This window comes from Arabidopsis lyrata (genome assembly GCF_000004255.2).
Source record: "Arabidopsis lyrata subsp. lyrata unplaced genomic scaffold ARALYscaffold_1, whole genome shotgun sequence".
In the NCBI taxonomy this organism is placed as follows: domain Eukaryota; kingdom Viridiplantae; phylum Streptophyta; class Magnoliopsida; order Brassicales; family Brassicaceae; genus Arabidopsis; species Arabidopsis lyrata.
Genome location: NW_003302555.1, coordinates 7,517,497 through 7,534,633, shown reverse-complemented (window position 1 = coordinate 7,534,633; position 17,137 = coordinate 7,517,497). Strand labels below are relative to the sequence as shown.

General features: G+C 37.3%; 5 protein-coding genes across 10 annotated transcripts; 4 read left to right on the top strand and 1 right to left on the bottom strand.

Annotated features, from left to right (window-relative positions):
• The first annotated feature begins 584 nt into the window (after positions 1-584).
• Positions 585-1,592, top strand: LOC9329037 (glutathione S-transferase U7). Its single transcript, XM_021014687.1, has one exon. The coding sequence runs from the start codon at positions 585-587 to the stop codon at positions 915-917; it is 333 nt and encodes a 110-aa protein (XP_020870346.1). The 3' UTR covers positions 918-1,592.
• A 710-nt stretch (positions 1,593-2,302) lies between these two features.
• LOC9326316 lies at positions 2,303-6,183 on the top strand. Of its 5 annotated transcripts, none has more exons than XM_021011166.1 (13): positions 2,303-2,484; positions 3,019-3,054; positions 3,460-3,727; positions 3,820-3,894; positions 3,982-4,040; positions 4,119-4,257; positions 4,418-4,514; positions 4,618-4,684; positions 4,800-4,898; positions 5,026-5,115; positions 5,379-5,533; positions 5,627-5,728; positions 5,818-6,183. In XM_021011166.1, the coding sequence occupies exons 3-13, from the start codon at positions 3,481-3,483 to the stop codon at positions 5,900-5,902; spliced, it is 1,215 nt and encodes a 404-aa protein (XP_020866825.1). In that variant the 5' UTR covers positions 2,303-2,484; positions 3,019-3,054; positions 3,460-3,480; the 3' UTR covers positions 5,903-6,183. The 5 variants fall into 5 exon arrangements, 4 of the variants coding, with proteins under 4 accessions (XP_020866825.1, XP_020866827.1, XP_020866826.1 ...); XR_002329167.1 differs by having other exon boundaries at positions 2,309-2,484; positions 5,419-5,533; positions 5,818-5,912; XM_021011168.1 differs by lacking the exon at positions 2,303-2,484 and adding an exon at positions 2,513-2,654.
• A 490-nt stretch (positions 6,184-6,673) lies between these two features.
• LOC110224665 (protein MAINTENANCE OF MERISTEMS) lies at positions 6,674-10,471 on the top strand. Of its 2 annotated transcripts, XR_002329165.1 has the most exons (7): positions 6,675-6,801; positions 7,082-7,159; positions 7,254-7,901; positions 8,008-8,160; positions 8,244-8,624; positions 8,709-8,974; positions 10,387-10,471. XR_002329165.1 is itself a non-coding variant. In XM_021011165.1 (6 exons), exons 2-6 carry the CDS (start codon positions 7,097-7,099, stop codon positions 8,901-8,903), a joined length of 1,440 nt encoding a protein of 479 aa, XP_020866824.1. In that variant the 5' UTR covers positions 6,674-6,801; positions 7,082-7,096; the 3' UTR covers positions 8,904-9,116. The 2 variants fall into 2 exon arrangements, 1 of the variants encoding a protein (XP_020866824.1); XM_021011165.1 differs by lacking the exon at positions 10,387-10,471 and having other exon boundaries at positions 6,674-6,801; positions 8,709-9,116.
• LOC110224663 (homeobox-leucine zipper protein HDG12) lies at positions 9,133-13,687 on the top strand. Its single transcript, XM_021011164.1, has 11 exons — positions 9,133-10,127; positions 10,387-10,636; positions 10,714-10,831; positions 10,916-11,104; positions 11,193-11,648; positions 11,731-11,832; positions 11,915-12,115; positions 12,194-12,365; positions 12,443-12,705; positions 12,813-12,902; positions 12,986-13,687. The coding sequence occupies exons 2-11, from the start codon at positions 10,524-10,526 to the stop codon at positions 13,337-13,339; spliced, it is 2,058 nt and encodes a 685-aa protein (XP_020866823.1). The 5' UTR covers positions 9,133-10,127; positions 10,387-10,523; the 3' UTR covers positions 13,340-13,687.
• A 96-nt stretch (positions 13,688-13,783) lies between these two features.
• Positions 13,784-16,606, bottom strand: LOC9329036 (putative wall-associated receptor kinase-like 13). The gene is made up of 3 exons (XM_021011170.1): positions 15,444-16,606; positions 15,195-15,320; positions 13,784-15,084 (listed from the first exon to the last, which is right to left on the bottom strand). The coding sequence occupies exons 1-3, from the start codon at positions 16,477-16,479 to the stop codon at positions 13,937-13,939; spliced, it is 2,310 nt and encodes a 769-aa protein (XP_020866829.1). The 5' UTR covers positions 16,480-16,606; the 3' UTR covers positions 13,784-13,936.
• Positions 16,607-17,137: the final 531 nt, after the last annotated feature.

Sequence of the window (17,137 nt, the reverse complement as noted above, 5' to 3'; positions counted from 1 at the left end):
GTATGTGTGAGCCCGCCCAAAATAGTAACCGTCACGTGACCAACGAGGCTGCCACGTGGATGGCGTTTTCCTTGTATAGCTTTGAGCAGCCAGCCATGGGGCCTAATTATGGGAACATAGACAAACAAGTGTGAACGGACGTGGAGTCCTTAACGTAATTAGGCCGGTGAGGATTTTGTCCGTCATTAATTATTATTCTATTTGGAACACCAACAAAAATCTATAAGATTTTTCTGTGACGATTGTCTTTTAGTTTGCTAGGTCTTGCAATAAGCATCACATTATTATATTCTAATCGGGAAAAATGTCATTTAATAGCCCAACTTTCAAATTGTGGCCATTTGGCACACCAACTTCACATATGGCCATCTTATACATGATAAAATCGTTGACTTCCATTTAGCACATGACAAAATCGTTGACCAAGCCAAAACAACACGCCGTTAACAGATCCGCTAACACCCGTTAAAACCTCCGTTACTGCCCAAAACGACGTCGTTTTGGTCTTATTCGAAACTTCAAAAAGCTCAAAAATCCCCAAATCACAAAAATCAAATCCCTAATTTTTCATCAAATCCCTAATAATGGCGGAGAGATCATATTCAGAGGAAGTGAAGCTTTTGGGAATGTGGGCGAGTCCTTTTAGTCGTAGGATTGAGATTGCTCCTACACTTAAAGGTGTTTCTTACGAATTCTCAGAGGAAGATATCACTAACAAGAGCTCTTTGTTGCTTCAGTTGAATCCGGTTTATAAGATGATTCCGGTTCTTGTTCATAATGGTAAACCGATTTCTGAACCACTTGTGATTCTTGAGTATATTGATGAGACTTGGAGAGACAATCCGATTCTTCCTCAAGATCCTTATGAGAGAGCTATGGCTCGATTCTGGGCTAAATTTGTTGATGAACATGTATGATTTTCAATTTCAGTAAACCGGTTTTAGATTTTTAAACCGGGTTTTGATTCTTAAACCGGTTATTGGGGAGTTTCAGATTTATGTGACGGCTATGAAAGTGGTGGGGAAGATCAGAGAAGAGAGAGATGCGGTGGTTGAAGCGACGAGAGATTTGTTGATGTTTTTAGAGAAAGAAATCGTTGGGAAAGATTTTTTTGGAGGGAGAAGTTTGGGGTTTGTGGATATTGTGGCGACGTTGGTGGCGTTTTGGTTGATGAGGACGGAGGAGATCGTCGGAGTTAAGGTTGTTCCGGTGGAGAAGTTTCAGGAGATACATAGATGGAGGTTTGAGCTTTTTGAAGTTTCGATTAAGACCAAAACGACATCGTTTTGGGCAGTAACGGAGGTTTTAACGGGTGTTAACGGGTGTTAGCGGATCTGTTAACGGTGTGTTGTTTTGGCTTGGTCAACGATTTTGTCATGTGCTAAACGGAAGTCAACGATTTTATCATGTACAAAATGGCCATATGTGAAGTTGGTGTGCCAAATGGCCACAATTTAAAAGTTAGGCTATTAAATGACATTTTTCCCTATTCTAATCCGGTATTTCACAATATGTATCAAGTTTATATGTTAGATTGCAAGTTTAAATGAACGATTGCTGAAAAAAGCAGCAATGAATGCTAAGAAAATGCTGGTTGATGTATTATATTCATTCTATAATTAAATATCCAAATCTACCGCAATATTAAATATTTTTAAAAAGATTCTTCTTCTGTTAAACATTTTTTATGATCGATCATGAGACATTAAGCTGTATTATTATTTTTCGATAGAATTAGTGTAAGCTTAAAATATCTGAATAGTAATATTAAAATGCAATTATTCGAACTATGCCAAGAGAATCGTATTTGAGAAATATTGTAATGTAAAAAACGGATTAAAACGGAGTATCATTTTACGAGATCTTGTTAGAAAGAGGCCGATCGACAGCTAATGGTGCCAATAAGTTCAAAATTTTAAATCATTAAAACACTAGTCATACCCACTAGGCACTATTTTTCATAGAGGATAAGGTCATAAGGTCATTTTACATTCTATTTTATATGTAAACTGTATTTATATTAATCATAAGTAATTGCTTTAAGATACGGTCTAATTTGAGCTTAATGACAGTCTAAACATAGTCATTATCATATTAAACACCTAGGAAAATCAGCTACCAAGGAAACGAATTACTATGTTGCATTATGATGGTCTAATGATTGTAAAAATTTCATGTTAGTTACCATAACTTTAATAATAACAAAAAAAATAAAAAAGATACAAAATCGGGTTTTAGGCTTTTAGCTAAATTAATAATCATTGATTTTTTTTTTGGGTAGTTAGCTGTGCTGATTAGTGAAGTTGGGTAGTAAGCCAAAGCATTATTTTCTCCTCGCGTTGAAATTGATTCCTTGTATTTTTTTAACTCTCTTCTTCTTCTTCTTCATAATTGTTCTCTGTATCAATCATTTTAAAGAACCATTATCTCTATATCTCTCCTTCCAATTTAGCTATATAAAGGAGCTATTTTAAAATATCTTAGGTAAAGAATCTACTTGTTGTATATCTTTTTATTTTCAGATTCAGAATTCGTTTTCGTTTTTTATCCGCTTCAATTTTTGAGCGATTCAATGCTGAATAAGAGGTTTAAGCTATCTAGTAGGTGGTTTAATCCGAATTCCAAAATCAGAAATCCTGGCTCGTCCAGATTTGGTAGTCTACTGTTTTCTTCATTCCTCTCTGGGGAAAATGTTGCTTAAGGTTTTTCCCTTTTTTCATGGATTTTGAATTATTATTATTTTGGTTTGAGCTCGATAAAGCATCACTTTCCATTACTCTTGAGCATAATTATTGGTGAGCCTTTACTCAAAATCTTCCCTTTTTAAGTCAAGTTGCTTTGCAGCCTTTGAAATTCCTCGTTTTTTTTATGGGTTTGTTTTTCCTATTTTCGGTATAACGTTTCATAGTGGAGAAAATGTTATACTAACTTCAAAGTTTCATGCTTTCTCCGTGAACTCACATGCCTTTCTTTTTTGGGCTGATCAAGTTAGTATCTTTTTCTTTACTTTTCTTGCAGAACTCGATTGGTTTTGATAGCTTATAGCCAATCAAGGTGAGAAAATCAACAACCTCTTACTTGTTTATCAAACGTTGTTATTTGCTTGTTTGTTTCTGCTTGGAACTTGGTCTTAAAGTAAGATTATTGTTAAGATTCTTGTGTAGATTAGTCACGTTGAACTGTGAAGATGGTATAGTAATGGCAGATAACTCGTGAGCTGGGTTTTACTTTATCCCTATGAATCTAGTGGAGGAGCAAGGACTTGAGCTGTTTTTTCGGTTGGACATTAATTTTTTATCAACTCTCCTTATTGCATTTTGTAGATGTGGAATCATTCTCCTCTTTTCTTCTAGCTTGATCATTTTATAGTCAGAGATTGTTTCTCACAGGATTCTATGTGAAACCTTTTATCAAAGTTTGGCACTTATAGTGTAGATTTGTTGTCTTTTGGGTTTATAGATTTCTTAAGCTCTGTTGAAAATGGGATGCTTTGCATCAACACCGAAAGACTCTGGTGGGAATAGAAGAAAGCCAACAAGCATCGGTGAGGTTTCAGTGTATGTACCTGGTTTAAGGATACCTAGAGCGGTGGATTTTTTGCAATCACTTGGTGATCAGTTACCCAAGACTCTAGTGGAACGCCTGACAGCTTTAAGGACGCGTATAGTAGTGATGGCTAATCAAGAAGGACCTACAATTACGAGAACGAGGAGAAAGACACAACATGGTATATATATGTCTGTCAAGATCTTTGTGTGTTTTCTATCTCCGTCTGCTTTATATGGTTTGGAACTCTTAATGACTATTGTTCTCTGGCAGGAGGTTCAACGCTCTTGGATCTCCATCAAGCTTTGCTAGATTATCTACCTGTTGTCTTGGGATTAACTAAAGATGGTATATACTATTATGTGTTTCTTAGAAAAAGATCTATTCGGTTTCAGAGATTTATTCTGACCCTACAGTATTTGTGATGTTTTTCAGGTAGTCATCTACAGTTTAAAGTACAATTTAATTGGGTAAATCAGGAGGACGAGGAAGAGGTGTGATAATTTATCAAAGCAGTTTGTCTTCAGGTGTCATCATAATGTACAGACTCTTACATGTTTACTTCTAACCAGGAAACAGAGATGTCAAACGTTTGGTATGAAGTTTTATCTGTTTTGCATCTAATGGCAATGCTACAAATGTCTCAAGCCAATTTACTGCTTCTTCCTAGAGGTTCTAGTGATGGTCACAACCATCCGAAAGTATCCGAAGGTTAGGCTTCTCTGAGAAACTTTCTCATCTATCTTTTCAAACATTCTGTTATGAGAATTCTCATACAGTCTCTAGACCTTTTTTTATTCGATGATTTTTTTTCTTAAAAATGGGTAAGGTCTCTCGGACTTAACAGTCTGTTTGTTTTTGTTCATTATAGAAAACAGACGAACTTCGATTGATATCTTCTTAAAAGCAGCTGGATATCTTGACTGTGCCGTTAAGCATGTTCTCCCTCAGTTTTCTGCTGAGCAAAGGTTTATAGATGACAAAGTTTCTAAAGTCATTCACTCTATTTGTTGACTATTATCAATTGAGCCTAATGGCACAATCCTTGTCTTTGTTTTCATTTTTCTGCAGGAGAAGTTTACCGGTTGACTTAGCGGAAGGGGTTCTACGGGCTCTTTGCTTGCAAGCACTTGGCCAGGTAGTACCTCTCTTTTGATGGATATGGTTAAGCTATGCCATGGCATCTAACTGTACCTCATGTAGTTTCTTTCTCTCATTTAGTATCTAACATCTTTCAAGTTGCTGAAATTTAGGGTGTTGATATCCAACTTGGCATGGCGATTGATAGCTCAAAGGCCACTCTTGCAGTAAAACGAAGACTTTCATGTGAAATGGTGAAATATTGGCAGCAGGTAACTCTTATCCAACTTGTTTCTCATTGAGACTTCGTCTATATATTAACTGCCCCATACTTCTCTTGGAAACATCTGAAATTATTTGTTAATGCTTCCTATTCCTTGTCGGTGTGCGTTGAAACAGGCACAAGATAATTTAATGAATCTTCCATTAGCAAATGGTTGGGGAGAAAAGCATGGACTCTTTGTTAAGTGGAAGTATGTTGAAGCTAAGGTACTGTTTGATTCTTTCTCTCTTACTCTCTTACCCCTTTCATATCTAAATTTTTCTGTTCCTTTTCAGTTATTGTCTTGAGCTATGGCCCTTTCTTGTAAAATCTGCCTCTATAAGACAAATTTTTCGTTTTTGATTATATGATCCCTATCATTATGCTTTGAGAACCATGGGGGCTTTAAAGAGAGTCTATCTCTCAATGTGGGCGATTAAGGTCCATTTGTCTAATGTCTTGTTTCATCTTCTGGAATCTTTTGGATCAGGCTGCGGCTTACTACTATCATGGTTTGATTCTTGATGAAGGAAACACAGAGAAGTCACATGGCATGGCAGTTGCTGCTTTACAAGCTGCAGATGAATGTTTTAAAGAGAGTAAGAAAGCATCTGAAGCATTTAACGCCTCTTCACCTACTTCAAGGTAATTTCTTTCTCTTTTAATCGGTTTTATTTTGAGCTCATTTGGTCACAAAGTAGCAGTTGTTTTGAAGATCTATTTTAATTTTTCCTGCAGGACACCGCCGCTATTTGGAACAATGAAGTATCTAACTGAGAAAATCCCGAAAGATACTTCGAGTAAAGTCAGGATAAACCGTGATCTATACTCTTATGAAAAGTGAGTTTAATCTCTCTTTCTTTCTTTTGCAATATCATTATAAAGCACAGTTTTTTAATATTAATCTGTTAATGCTTTCTGATTAACAGAATCATGGAGACAGCACCAACACTTCCTGATTTCGCTTTGGCATTGAAACCAGATGAGTATCAACTTCCTCTCGTCGAAGCTTAGTAGTCTGAAGATGCTCAAAGCGCTTCAAACAAGTGTATGAGCAATCGAAGATAGAGATGTGTAAACCTTGTAGAGCCAAAAATTCAGTGGTTTCCAATGGCTGCCTGCAAATTATGGTATGGCTATAGAATTTGCCCGACAGGAGTCTATGATCTGATCAATATTGTGTGAGAAAAAAAACTTATCAAATTGGGTTTGGATCAGTTTACATGAGAGAGATCTTTGTATGTTAATGTAATGATATATTTCTTCAATAAAGCATTATTTTTTTTCATTTCCAATATTGATAAGACTTCAACAGTATATCTAAAGTATATGCAAAAGCAAAAATGGTAGGGCTCTGAGACACCGAGAGTATATATATATATGTTCTTGGTGAATGAGGTTGCTGAAGATAGGTAAGAGAAGGTTTAGTTTGGAGCTTGAAGAATCAGAGAAAGTTGTACAAAAGTTTTAGAATAAAAGCAGAATCTAGAGAAGATGTTGAAGATTTCTTTCAGACAACAACAGGATCGTAAGATTCAGCACCGGTTCTTGTCTCTGCTTTTAGACACAGCTTCGTTTCAAAGAAGTTATATGAAGTCAAACTCTTTCACGCAAGGAAAAGTCAAATAAGAGGCTGTAAATTTTGTAATTCTTACCAAATAAATTACCAGTTATTTAAAATGTCATTTTATAGAAATTGTAATGCGAAATTCCATAAAAAAGTATTTAACGATTATTAATAATTTAATGTATAAAAAATGTGAAAATAAAATGACGAATTTTAGTAAAAAGAGTTTAATTTTTACCCAAACCAGATTCTTCACTCTCTCTGCGCAGCGATCTCAACATTGGTCTCAAATTTCTTCTTGGAAGCAACCTTGTTCGATCTTCCTCGTCTGGTTTCGTCCTAAATCGTAAGCTTTCGTTTTGTTGATTACATATGTTCTTCTTACCACTGGTAGTTCTGGTCTGTGCCAATTTCAAAGTTAAGAGATTGATGAACCCTAAATTGTTTCTCTTTCTATCGTAATGCACCGCTCGTTGAAATTTTACCTAGATTAATCGCGACGTACTCGTAAAGTCTTCGGTTCAGGAACCATATAGTTATTGTGATGTTCATATAAACGGAACAATCATTGTGTCGAATTGATCGCGTTTTTACACATAAACCCTAATTTCGAGTGCCATTATCAGATAAACCACGTATTGATGACCATGCCCGTCCTTTACGAGCAAGATAAGCACGTCTCCTCTGCTATTCTGACCGGACAGGTAAGTAGTAATCATAGTTTCTATCAATCTCTCAATCTGGTTTATATCTGTCTTAAATCGAACAACTTTGGATAATGTTTGTTTGTTTTTGCAGGAGAGAGGTGTGCTTAGATGTCAGGAACGAACGTCATTGCTTCATCACTGGAAGCTTACAAAGGAGCAGATAGAATTGGTTGAGAAAGCAGGTTTTGGTTGGTTTAGGCTAATAGGATCAATTAGTTTGAACAATTCGCTTATCTCTGCGCTTGTCGAGAGATGGCGTAGAGAAACTAACACGTTTCACTTCCCTTGCGGCGAAATGACAATCACTCTCGATGAGGTATCGTTGATTCTCGGTCTTGCTGTCGATGGGAAGCCTGTGGTTGGTGTTAAGGAAAAAGATGAAGACCCTTCTCAAGTATGTCTGAGACTTTTGGGGAAACTTCCGAAAGGTGAATTGAGCGGTAATCGAGTGACTGCGAAATGGTTGAAGGAGAGTTTTGCAGAGTGTCCAAAGGGAGCTACAATGAAAGAGATTGAGTATCACACTCGTGCGTATCTTATATACATTGTTGGGAGCACGATATTTGCAACTACAGATCCCAGTAAGATCTCTGTTGATTACCTTATCCTCTTTGAGGATTTTGAGAAAGCTGGAGAATATGCTTGGGGTGCTGCCGCACTAGCTTTCTTGTATAGACAAATTGGTAATGCCTCTCAACGGTCTCAGAGTATCATTGGTGGTTGCTTGACACTCTTACAGGTTTGTTTTCATTTATTTTAAGCCCTGTGTATCTTTAAGAGCATCATCTTCTGTGTTGTTTCTTTTTCCCCAAAAAGTTCTTAACCAGTTGTGTTACCATCTTCAGTGCTGGAGTTACTTCCACCTCAATATTGACAGGCCAAAGAGAACCACTCGCCAATTTCCACTAGCTCTTTTGTGGAAAGGAAGGCAACAGAGTCGATCAAAGAATGATTTGTTCAAGTATCGCAAAGCACTTGACGATCTAGATCCATCGAATGTAAGAATTAAATCATTGTTATCTTATACATTTTTTTGTTTTGAATCTCTTTGAATTTTTGTTACCCCTGAATTCTCTTTTAGGTTAGTTGGTGCCCCTTTGAAGGAGACCTCAACATTGTGCCACAAAGTTTTAAAGATAATCTACTACTTGGAAGGTCCAGAACAAAACTGATTGGTCCAAAAGTAGTAGAATGGCACTTCCCAGATCGATGCATGAAGCAGTTTGGGCTGTGCCAAGTTATCCCCGGAGAAGTTCCTCCCAGGAAAAACGAGAAAAACCATGATGAAGACTTACTGGAAGACATGAACACAGCAGATGAGGAATGGATGAGACGAAGGGAAAACATCGTGGAGAATGAAGGAGGTAACGGTGATGAAAGTGAATATATGCAGTGGTTCAATAGCATCACAGTCCCAAAGCTTCACAGAGATACAAGTCTCGAAGCTGATATAATGAACGTGGTAAATGGATCTTCTTCTTGGTTATTTAATTATGCGTAAGCACCTCGGAATTACTTCTTATTGCCATTGTTGTTTCTTTTCTAGCAAGCTGCTATACTGCAATTTGACGAGGTGGCGTCAACGTTATCATTAGAGGATCTACATCCAGAGGAGAGAGAAGCAATTGAAGAAGCAGTGATGTCTATGTCCAATGCCTTGAGAGTAGGAGATTGGTATGAGGCATCAACAACTAATAAACGAAAACGGAGAGAGGAACAACAAACGGATTGGAGCGAATGAAAAAAGGAAGAAGATCCTTGTATTTTGTGGCCCATCAGTTAGCTTCAGGCATTTACTTAGAGAAAGAAAATGTAAGTCCCATCATCACTTGAGTTAATGCTTTAACATTCATATACTCTGCTAATTGTTTAGAAGTAGAGATCTTGGTTTGGTATCTTAAAGAGTACTAAAGTGGGTAAATAAATTGAAGAGAGGGTTTTAAGTTTTTAACTACAGATTTACATGGCAGCTGCAAATTTTTGAGAAATCAATGTGCAGTTAATTTCGTTCCAGCTCATCAAGAGCATTAGATGAGAAGATACGGATACTGTCAAACGTTAATATCATGTCTGAATTTTTTTAATAAGTTGGTGTTCTAATCAGAGTGTATTTAAAATACACTGATTAATTGGAGAAAGTAACAACACATAATGTGTGTTTGATGTTCCTAAAGAACGAGATGTGATAAATATGGTATTTTCATAGTATCATAACCACCATTTACATTAAAAAGGATAGGTATAATATCACAGCAAACAAAATGTTTTTTTTCTCTCTTATCATCTATCTACTACCTTATGTTCAACAAGTTGTATAATTTCCCTAGAATGATTACCACAACTGTATGACTTTGCCTAAAACTATGCAAGTTCATTTGATTGCATTAAAGAACATTCCAATTTTTTTGCTCACAAGGGAAAAACAAAAGTTGAGAGAGTTAAAAAAAAAAAAAAGTACAGGAAGAAAAAGAAGAAGAGAAGCTGCTGAAGTCAGCTAAACCCCGAAAGAAAAGTTGATTTTTGTCATTACATGACGTTGAGAAAATCACTCGGAGCAAGTAAATTCTCCGTTTTATAAAACCTCCGTTGATTTAAAACTCGCCGGCGACTTACCGGCCATTAAATTAACCATAAATCTCTCCGGAACCCACATTTAAGTGAAGGGTTGGATTAAGGAGCATCTGTCTCACTACCCTCGAAGAAGGTGAGAGAGAGAGAGAGAGAGAGAGTAGTACTTGGGAGTAATGGAGAAAGGAGCAAGAGAATTAAAAACCCATAACCTCTCTCTCTTCTCCTTGTGTCAAACGCCATTAAAAACCCATCAGTATCAGTTACGCAATTTCTCAAGGCAGACAGGTAAGAAGAGAGAGAGAGTTTTTTTGGAATCTGTAATGAATGTAAAAGGAGCGAAAGGTGGGAGAAACGAATGCACTAATGGCGGCTTATGATAGGCTCGAGACGAAAGGTCGATTCATCAATTACTCTTGTTTCTCTCTCTCACTGTAGAAACCATAATTACGGATTTTGAATTTGTTTTTTTTTTTATGAGATTCTTCTTCTTCTTTGTGGAGATTATCGTTTTCCAAATCTAGCCTTTTCTTCTTCCCTTAATATCTATTCTCTGATTCTCTTCCGTTTCGTTTTTTTATTCACCATTATACTCTTAGAGATCTTTTGATTAAGGGAAGATAAAAAGTTTGAAACTTTTTTTTTTGTTCCACTAGGTTGTGTTAATGGCGACAGTTGTGTGATGGTCCAGAGTTAGCAAGTTTTACTTTCTGGTTTGGTTAAAAGGACAGAGGAAAAAGGGTTTGTTACTGTTTTGTTCTTCTTCTAGTGTCTACACGTTACTTTGGTGAAGATGGAGTTTCTCGGCGACAGTCAAAATCACGACAGTTCTGAAACGGAGAAAAAGAACAAGAAGAAGAAGCGATTTCACCGCCACACACCTCACCAGATCCAACGGCTTGAATCGTAAATAACCCGTTTTCTCTCAATGCTTTCTCTGTTTTTGTTTTATGTTCTCTGATGATTTTTGTTTTTGTTTGTAGAACTTTCAATGAGTGTCAACATCCAGATGAGAAACAGAGGAACCAACTTAGTAGAGAATTGGGTTTGGCTCCAAGACAGATCAAGTTCTGGTTTCAAAACAGAAGAACTCAAAAGAAGGTTCCTTTTTGTTTTTAAGTCTCTCTTTCTTGTTTGTCTACATGAAAATCTCTTAATTTTGCTTCTCTGTTTGTTTTGTTGCAGGCACAACACGAGAGAGCTGATAATTGTGCATTGAAAGAAGAGAATGACAAGATTCGTTGCGAAAACATTGCTATTAGAGAAGCTATTAAACACGCCATTTGCCCCAACTGTGGTGATTCTCCTGTTAATGAAGACTCTTACTTTGATGAACAAAAGCTTCGCATCGAAAATGCACAGCTTAGAGATGAGGTTTTTGTTTGTTTTTTGAAACCTTTTGCTGCATTGTGATTGTCTTTAGTGTTAAAATTCAATAAACATTTGATGTTTCTTTTTGCAGCTCGAAAGGGTTTCGAGTATTGCAGCTAAATTCATAGGGAGACCAATCTCTCATCTTCCACCATTACTAAATCCGATGCATGTTTCACCATTAGAGTTATTCCATAGCGGTCCTTCACTTGATTTTGATCTTCTTCCAGGAAGTTGTTCTTCAATGGCTGTTCCTAGTTTACCATCTCAGCCAAACTTGGTTTTATCAGAGATGGATAAGTCTCTTATGACCAACATTGCTGTGACCGCTATGGAAGAATTGCTTAGGCTACTTCAAACAAATGAGCCTCTATGGATCAAAACTGATGGATGCAGAGATGTTCTCAATCTCGAAAGCTATGAGAATATATTTCCAAGATCAAGTACTAGTGGTGGAAAGAAGAATAACCTTCGAATGGAAGCATCTAGATCTTCTGGTGTTGTTTTCACTAATGCTATTACACTTGTGGACATGCTCATGGACTCTGTAAGCAATAACCAAATCAAAGTTTTTGTTTTAACAGTTGGTGTTCTGATTTTTTCTCATGTGGTTTTTCATTAATTTGCAGGTCAAATCAGCAGAGCTTTTTCCCTCAATCGTTGCATCATCTAAAACCCTTGCAGTGATTTCATCGGGATTGCGTGGAAACCATGGAGATGCATTGCATTTGGTAAAAACAACCACTAACTATTAAATTAGATTATCTTTTTTTGTTTGAAGCTTTTGAATAACTTCGCTTTGGCTTGTGTTAGATGATTGAAGAGGTTCAAGTGCTTTCGCCATTGGTAGCTACGCGTGAGTTCTGTGTGCTAAGATATTGTCAGCAGATTGAACATGGAACTTGGGCAATTGTAAATGTCTCCTATGAGTTTCCTCAGTTTACATCTCAATCTCGGTCATATAGATTTCCTTCTGGTTGCTTGATCCAAGATATGTCCAATGGCTATTCAAAGGTGTGTAACTGTCCTGTGTGTTTCATTCTTTTAGCATCTCGAACCATTTGATTGTATCTTTTGAATGTACAACAACAGGTTACTTGGGTCGAACATGGTGAATTCGAGGAGCACCATGAGATGTTTAAAGATCTTGTTCATAAAGGATTAGCTTTTGGGGCTGAACGTTGGATTGCTACTCTCCAAAGAATGTGTGAGCGATTCACGAATCTATTGGAACCCGCAACATCATCTCTTGATCTTGGAGGAGGTAATCAAAGACAGTTTTTAGAAATCTTTAATTGTTCAGCTAATTAAAACATAAGTTACCGATTTGAATCAATTCAGTGATTCCATCGTCAGAAGGGAAGAGAAGTATAATGAGACTTGCTCACAGAATGGTAAACAATTTCTGCTTGAGTGTTGGCACATCTAATAACACTCGCTCAACGGTTGTCTCGGGACTGGATGAATTTGGAATCCGTGTGACTTCGCATAAGAGCCGTCATGAACCAAATGGAATGGTTCTATGTGCAGCCACCAGTTTCTGGCTCCCAATTTCTCCACAAAACGTCTTCAATTTCCTCAAAGATGAAAGAACTCGGCCTCAGGTACTACACAGATTTAACATTTCCATAGAAACAAGAATCATTTGGTGTTTAAAAATTAATAGTCCAAGTGACATTTTCTTTATTTTTCCTCTGTTTTGGTTTTATAGTGGGACGTTCTTTCAAATGGAAACTCTGTTCAAGAAGTTGCTCATATCACAAACGGATCAAATCCTGGAAACTGCATATCGGTTCTTCGTGTAAGCTTCCTCATTCGAAACTATACAGATTTTTGGATTCTTGATTCTCCTGATTGATAATTTGGTTCCTCTGTTTTCATCAGGGATTCAATGCATCATCATCACAAAACAATATGCTGATTCTACAAGAAAGCTGCATAGACTCAACAAGCGCAGCGCTTGTGATCTACACTCCAGTGGATTTACCAGCATTGAACATAGCAATGAGTGGTCAAGACACATCTTATATTCCGATATTACCCTCGGGTTTTGCCATTTCGCCAGACGGAAGCAGCAAAGGAGGAGGAGGATCATTGATAACGGTTGGGTTTCAGATAATGGTGAGTGGTTTGCAACCGGCAAAACTGAACATGGAGTCAATGGAGACAGTAAATAATCTCATCAATACCACTGTCCACCAAATTAAAACGACCTTAAATTGTCCTTCAACTGCTTGACGACACCATTAAAAGCCATTTCCCCATCTGATTTCTGAGAAGGGTCTTCAATGAGCAGAGAAGTGAAAGTCATTAATAGTATTTTGTCTTCAATGCCTGCAAAGAGTGTAAGAAATCATTATTCTTCTGGGTATCACTCTCTCTCTCTTTCTTGTTCTTTTTTTTGGGTTTTTTTTTTTTTTAAGTCTCTTTCTTTTTTAAGCTTAGTGGGAAAGTGGGAGTCAAGAACGCACCATGCACAAATGTTTTTTTTGTATGGTTCGGGCATTGACTTCTGTTTGTTTGTTTATTTACGTCTTTTTGTCTAATTACAATTACCAAGTTACTATTTTTTCTTGGTTTTGTTTATTCCATAGTGGCCATTAATCTCTCTATTGCTATTGAATTATAGTTTATAATCTGTCCATTAGCATAAGCTGAGACATTAATGTGATAGTATGGGTGGGGATCTTAGGACAAGTAATGGAACTGAGAAGTTTTGATAAGTTGTTTTTTTAGAGAATCAGAACCACACTCAATATATCAAATGAGTTCAAACGTATTGACAAACATTATTTCCCAAACTTCGAGAAGACTATCCAATTACTCTCAATTATCTCACATTGTTCTTGCACTCGCAGTGCTTCCAGAATATCCTGTAAATAACTTCATGGTTTCTTCTTCTCCATCAATTTGAATTTGCACCTGAAAATCCTCTGGAGATGAACAGATCCTCTCCAAAGCTGTAGCAACTTCTCTCATATCTGGCCGAGTCTTCCCTGTCTTCTTCAGACACCTCAATGCTAGATTTGCCACTGCAATCACCTGTTCCAGCTTGCAATCATTTCTTATTCGAGCATCGATGATCTCAAACAATCTGTTCTCTTTCATTGCAAGTCTGAAATAATCTGCCAACCCTGTTATTTCTTGAGTCTCTGAAAGGGTTATAACAGGCTTCTCTCCAGTAATAAGCTCTACTAGGACAACCCCGAAACTATAAACATCACTTTTTTCAGTAAAATGGCTGGACCCGTAGTATTCTGGATCCACATACCCGACTGTACCCGATATTACCGTTGTCCAATGAGTATGATCTATGGAAACTGATCTTGAAGTTCCAAAGTCAGACACTTTAGCTCGGTATTTCTCATCTAGTAATATGTTTGTTGACTTGATATCTCTGTGATAAATTGGAGAACATGCAGCAGTGTGTAGATACGAAAAAGCTCCCGCGATATCTACAGCAATGCGCATACGTACACCCCATAACACCGTGTAGTCGTCAAATTCTTCATGGAGATGCTGAAAGAGGTTTCCGTTGGTGATAAACTCGTAAACAAGAACAGGAACTTCGGTCTCAAGACAACATCCCAAAAGCTTCACGACGTGTCTATGGTTGATCTGGGAGAGAATAATGACTTCGTTGATGAACTCTTGTAGTTTGTCTTCATCTACAACATTGGATTTCTTGACTGCAACAGACCTACCATCTACAAGCATACCTTTGTACACAGTTCCTTGGCCACCTTGTCCAATAACCCTATTTTCGTTGAAGTTATCAGTGGCTTTTTCCAGCTCTCTTGAGCTGAATATTTTTGTTTTTTCAACTCTGCCTTGAGTTGTAGTTAACTGTTGCTGCAACAATAGTCCTCCATTACGTTTGAAGAATTTCCTCTTGCGCTTTGTCATCCTTTTTTTTCTAAGAAGCTTTTTCAACCACCATATACCACCGGCTACGATTAAGACAAAAAAACCTGCACCTAATCCTGTACACACCACACAAGAAAAACTAGATGTTCATCATCATTTCTTTTTGATATCTAAAATTTTTTTTGCTTGAATTTCGATATATAACAAATTAAATTCAATGACTTACCTAGCATTGTTTCTGGAATGTGGTAGTCCACGCAATCATAATCTCCCGGTGTATTCTTACATTTTTTGCGATATAAAATATCGGTATTCCAACAGCGATTGTTACGGTCAGCACACTCATTAATATCTGCAAACGAAAGAGTCATGAAACGACGTATAAAAAAAGGAAGTCATGAATTTGTACTGAAATGATTGGTGATGTGAGACACACAAGGAAAAAATAAACTTGAAGGAGAAATTACATATATACCTTGGCAGTCGTCTACAGTAAGGTATGGATTACCCTTGTACCCTCTAGCACATGCACAACTTGCATAATTGATCCCGGAGGCTGTATAATTATCGCATGTGCATTTTGCTGTACTCTTAACAGAGAGTGTTTTACTTTGATCGAACTCTTCTCTGTTTTGGCAGCCCAATGATTCTAGAAACAAAAGTTTCTTCGTTTGGATGAACCATCCTAGGCTAACAATAGCGTAGCCCTTAGAGAAAAACTGTTCAGGATTGGTTGCATTCGATAAAGTGTAGACTTCATCTGTTAAAAAGGCAACTTTGCATCCTCCTCCCGTTGTAAGGTTTCCATTACTAGTGTTCGATATTGTGACACCAATGAGTTGTTGAGCACCAACAGGTACTTTTGCCTGGCAGCATCCGTTCCCGTTGCAGATTGTGTCGCTCTGATTTTCCGTTATATTACAAAATGGTAAGTAGTTGTTAGGTAAGATGCCTATAGGGTTGTTGTAGTGGGAAGTGGAGCATCGAATTTTGTCGAAAAAAGGGATGCTCTGCGAATTGGTGCTTGTAGTGCAAGTCGACTCGCATCCCACCATCTTTGGTTCCACATTTGTCAGCGACGCCTTGTTGTTGCAACCAACAGCCACGAGGTTGTTTTGGTCCCCAAAAAAAAAAGGAGTGTCCGTCAAATTCAACGTCAATCCATGATCTTTTCCATCGCTAGAACATCCCATGGATGCAATCGGGCTTTTGACACGAATTGAAGAGACTTTCACGTCACTAGAAAAGCCATTATAATTGGCCCACGGAAGCGAAATATTCACAACCTCCATGTTTAGTTTGGGAAGGAAGGGGAAAACTTTCCTGGAAATAGCATTTGGTAGACATTCGACTTGGTACCACTCGTCGAGATAGCAACCTTTTTCTCCGATTCCAAAGGGGAACGGGATCTGGATATCTCCACATTTGTGTGTACAAGATCTTGAATGTAGGATGTGTAGATTTAGAAAATAGAGGAGAATCAGAAAGTAGTAATTCTTGTTTCCCCTCATGATGTTGAATGTTTCTTGTTAAACAAGTATGCACGGCTGAGACGGATACTTATAGAGTCATAGGGAAGGTTACGTTAATTGTTTCTTTAGACCAGTTCTGCTGGTACAATATATGCTACTTGTTTTTTATGTCGGAAGCGCTTCTGGCCTTAGAAGAAATCAAACAGTGACGAATATCTGATAGCTCAAAACATCTTAAGTCAACGCCCACCATCCCTTTTTTTTTTTACTTACTACAGCTCAAAGTTGCAGCCAATCAAATTTAAAATTCATCATAGTTAAACCAAGTGGTTCTCAAAAGGTACGGATTAAGTACTATTTCCTTTGCCCAATTCCTTTCTCAAAAGGTCTCTATGAGCGAAATTTTCTACACATAAATTGATTTTTTCTCTTCTTATTGTGTGTAACGAACATGTCTAAGAACATTATAATATATTTGAGTCTACGGTCACCATCATTTGCAACTACCACTACTTGCTTGTGTTTGAAAATCATCCAATCATCCTTTTTTTTTTTTTTTTGTCTAAAAAAATCATCCAATCATCCATGATATCAAAGAATATGTTTTCTTTGATCGCAAATCCAATATGCTAATGTTTCCCCAAACCACTAGGCTAGTTTATTTGGATACCTTGATTTTGAAGATACGGACACCTGG

Coding starts and splice junctions, on each gene's coding strand:
- LOC9329037 (XM_021014687.1), top strand. CDS start 585: ATGGCGGAGAGATCATATTCAGAGGAAGTGAAGCTTTTGGGAATGTGG.
- LOC9326316 (XM_021011166.1), top strand. CDS start 3,481: ATGGGATGCTTTGCATCAACACCGAAAGACTCTGGTGGGAATAGAAGA. Junction 4,041..4,118: donor ATCAGGAGGACGAGGAAGAG/GTGTGATAATTT, acceptor ACTTCTAACCAG/GAAACAGAGATGTCAAACGT. Junction 5,729..5,817: donor GATCTATACTCTTATGAAAA/GTGAGTTTAATC, acceptor TCTGATTAACAG/AATCATGGAGACAGCACCAA.
- LOC110224665 (XM_021011165.1), top strand. CDS start 7,097: ATGACCATGCCCGTCCTTTACGAGCAAGATAAGCACGTCTCCTCTGCT. Junction 8,161..8,243: donor ACGATCTAGATCCATCGAAT/GTAAGAATTAAA, acceptor ATTCTCTTTTAG/GTTAGTTGGTGCCCCTTTGA. Junction 8,625..8,708: donor AAGCTGATATAATGAACGTG/GTAAATGGATCT, acceptor TTTCTTTTCTAG/CAAGCTGCTATACTGCAATT.
- LOC110224663 (XM_021011164.1), top strand. CDS start 10,524: ATGGAGTTTCTCGGCGACAGTCAAAATCACGACAGTTCTGAAACGGAG. Junction 11,105..11,192: donor ATGCACAGCTTAGAGATGAG/GTTTTTGTTTGT, acceptor TTCTTTTTGCAG/CTCGAAAGGGTTTCGAGTAT. Junction 12,903..12,985: donor ACTGCATATCGGTTCTTCGT/GTAAGCTTCCTC, acceptor TGTTTTCATCAG/GGATTCAATGCATCATCATC.
- LOC9329036 (XM_021011170.1), bottom strand. CDS start 16,479: ATGAGGGGAAACAAGAATTACTACTTTCTGATTCTCCTCTATTTTCTA. Junction 15,321..15,443: donor TACTGTAGACGACTGCCAAG/GTATATATGTAA, acceptor TTTCGTTTGCAG/ATATTAATGAGTGTGCTGAC. Junction 15,085..15,194: donor CATTCCAGAAACAATGCTAG/GTAAGTCATTGA, acceptor TGGTGTGTACAG/GATTAGGTGCAGGTTTTTTT.